The following is a 2,749-nucleotide window of genomic DNA, read 5'->3' as shown; positions in this document are numbered from 1 at the left end:
CAATAGCAGAGGAACCAGACATTTTTTGTTAATAAAAGTTAGGCCAGATCGTCTTCTTTTGGTCCAAAGAATATCGCAGTACCCTTTTGATCATGAACTTACGGGACACCCTGTATAAAAGCGCTTGTTGAGCCACTAAAAAATCAATTTTTTTGCTTTATTATTGCAGAAAATTTCACTCTATTCACTGTTTTTGCTGATTTTTGACGAACTTCTTCACCTTAATGAAATGTGTTTTTTTTCTACCAACTTTTGAGTAAAAGCCAGTGAAAGTTAGCATTAACCGGCAACCCCAGCTTCCCTGCAGAAGACCAGATAAGTTGTAACGAAACCATCGCTCCTCAATTATCATAACTTGATTTGGTCTACAGCTCAATGCGTTCGCTGCGCGCGCAAAACTGGCCTACATTGTCTGACGTCATCAGTTGTGTAGATTTCAGTACTGAGGCCTTGTTCTGATGACGTTGAGCCGTTCTTTTCCTCATAACGTAATTATTCACGGCTTTTGACTGTTATTCTCTCAAACTAAGCCCCCTTCGGGTCTAATGATTACTATCCGATTCACATGACTTCTTTATCGAATTGTTCCGATGATAAGATAATAATGCGTAGACTAAATCACTTGTTTAGTGAGTAGCTGCGAACGGGGTTATCAGGAAATTAATTAATTGGGGAATTCGATAATTTCGGATGTTTTCGATGCATGTTTTTATGGGCTGCGCCCCTGAAACAAAGCTCCATTTCGATTCGGTTTAGACACACGTCAATTATCAGGAATGTTATTTCGGTGCGTCGAAATCGATGCCAATTAATTGACGAATAAATTATAGAACATTTACAGTGAAATACTTAGCGCTGGTCATAGCAATAAATAGTTACTCGAAAATTAATGGTTCGAAACTTTCAATATTTCCCAGTTAATACACTTTAATATCGGCTAAAATTAACCTCGGTCGTCAGCTGATTCGAGCTGACCGGTGCTAGATCACACTTAGGTGATTCTTCCCGTCGAGCTAAAAATATCGCTACCAATAGGCATAGTTTGGCAACCGCTTTCATCTGACCTCTCCGCGTTATTTGCCAGGCTCTCCTTTATTTTCTCGTCAATATTTACTCAAAAATCATTCATAATCCCGCGTGATGGCGACCCGAAATCTGTTTGATCACATTTTATCAATTTAATATTTATTTCACTATGTACCAGTGAAATTTTACGATCGCTTCCATCTCAGAAAACTGTCTTGAAATTGCAAACTTGCTAGTTCCAATGGTACCTAATTCATAGCGGTTTTGCTTCCATCCCTTTAGAGGTTAGGGCATTTCGAACCAAACGGTTTCGACCTTGAGCCGACGATACTTTCCTTATTAAACACCCACTATATGCATATTGAGCATTTTGTACAATCCAGCTTGTCGACAGATGAACTGCAAGTTCCAATCACGAATGAGTTTGCATCGGTTCCATAAAGATGGACAGAGACAGTTTTAGCAGTTTCGTCCTCTCCTATCAGAGGCTCAAACTGAAGCTTGAGGACTTTTTGACTTTACTGTCACCGGTATCAAATGTCTTTTGAGGTTAGTTTTTGAAGTTTTCCTGCGACTTGTCAGTGTATTTTCAACTGTTTCCGAGATCTGGCTTGTTTTGGCTTCGATTCCTTTAGAGGTTAGAAGTCACTGGTGCACGACAAATGGCAAACGACAGCTGCTGAGACGTTCTATCGACACAATCCTATCGATTATTCAGGTAGATGCAACCGTTTCCCCGATATTGATTAAAATAGACCAAAATTGGGCAAATTGCAGGTTAGAATTTTTCAGAGAAAAAAGATTCCACTTTCCACCTACTTTGGCTTTTTTCAGGTTAGAATTTAGCGTTCAAAATTCTCTTCCTGTGACTGATCAGGTGTTTCCAACTATTGCTGAGATTTGGGGTTTCAAACGGGAGGATCTTCAGGGGGCAGAGCCATGCTTGGCATATGTCCAAATAAAGCTTCTAATTTTAGGATAAATTTGGCCAGCTTGTTAACAAAACAGCCCACCATAGAATTTTGCAAGCCGGTCATTGGTCTTCAATCTGCAGCCTATCAATAGCCCATAAAGCAGTCAAAGCTGAGTGAATTCCCCGATAAAACCCATCACGAGCACCAGGCTGAAGTGGCCCATGTGCAAGTGGCGGCCCCAAAATAGATTTTCGCAATCTCCGCTCAAAATAGCCCGATTTTGATCCAAACATCGAGCAAATTTTTCAAAAAGCTCAAACACTTACCAGTTACATAATGGAGCAGTAGCGCGCATATCGGGTAGATGGCGGGACTGTAGACGATATCCGGACATGCGTAGCCCAGTACGCTGATAACGCGATCGGCGCACGCGCGCCCCGATCTTGTCAAATGGTAGGCGTGGCAACGGGATGGTTCGACAAAAGGCGGCAACCCGACGGGTCGCTCGGGCAGTTCCGCCGATCCAAACACCTGAACCACCATGTCCCAGTAGAATCCATCGCCCGACACTCCGCCAGCCTTGCCATGTTGCTTGCACAACAAAGGCCATAATTCTCTGAAACATAACCTCCAATCAGCAATTCATTATACTCCTGCGCGGTGCCGACCACTAACTTTCTGATCGGATGATTGGCAGGCCACGCGTTCGCCCTTAACAGTTGCTTCACCTCCTGGACCTTGCCGGATTGCAAGAGGGCGCGCACGTCGGCCAACATGCGCAATGGGCGTGCCGTCGGGCTGGGCGGAAC

The 2,749-nt window shown here is 43.3% G+C and overlaps 2 protein-coding genes across 3 annotated transcripts in view; one reads left to right on the top strand and one right to left on the bottom strand.

The window, feature by feature from the left end:
• Positions 1 to 2,749, top strand: part of LOC109540778 (retinoic acid receptor RXR) — a 35,904-nt gene that overhangs the window by 8,181 nt on the left and 24,974 nt on the right. The gene's annotated exons all lie outside the window — the stretch shown is intronic.
• LOC125502973 (GTPase-activating protein skywalker-like) lies at positions 2,190 to 2,743 on the bottom strand. Its single transcript, XM_048662598.1, has 2 exons — positions 2,616 to 2,743; positions 2,190 to 2,556 (listed from the first exon to the last, which is right to left on the bottom strand). The coding sequence occupies exons 1-2, from the start codon at positions 2,714 to 2,716 to the stop codon at positions 2,205 to 2,207; spliced, it is 453 nt and encodes a 150-aa protein (XP_048518555.1). The 5' UTR covers positions 2,717 to 2,743; the 3' UTR covers positions 2,190 to 2,204.

This window comes from Dendroctonus ponderosae, unplaced genomic scaffold, assembly GCF_020466585.1.
Source record: "Dendroctonus ponderosae isolate FM_Combo_2020 unplaced genomic scaffold, Dpon_F_20191213v2 Dpon_F_20191213_11, whole genome shotgun sequence".
NCBI lineage: Eukaryota > Metazoa > Arthropoda > Insecta > Coleoptera > Curculionidae > Dendroctonus > Dendroctonus ponderosae.
Note: the sequence above shows the minus strand (reverse complement) of the source record. Positions and strands in the feature narration are given on the sequence as shown.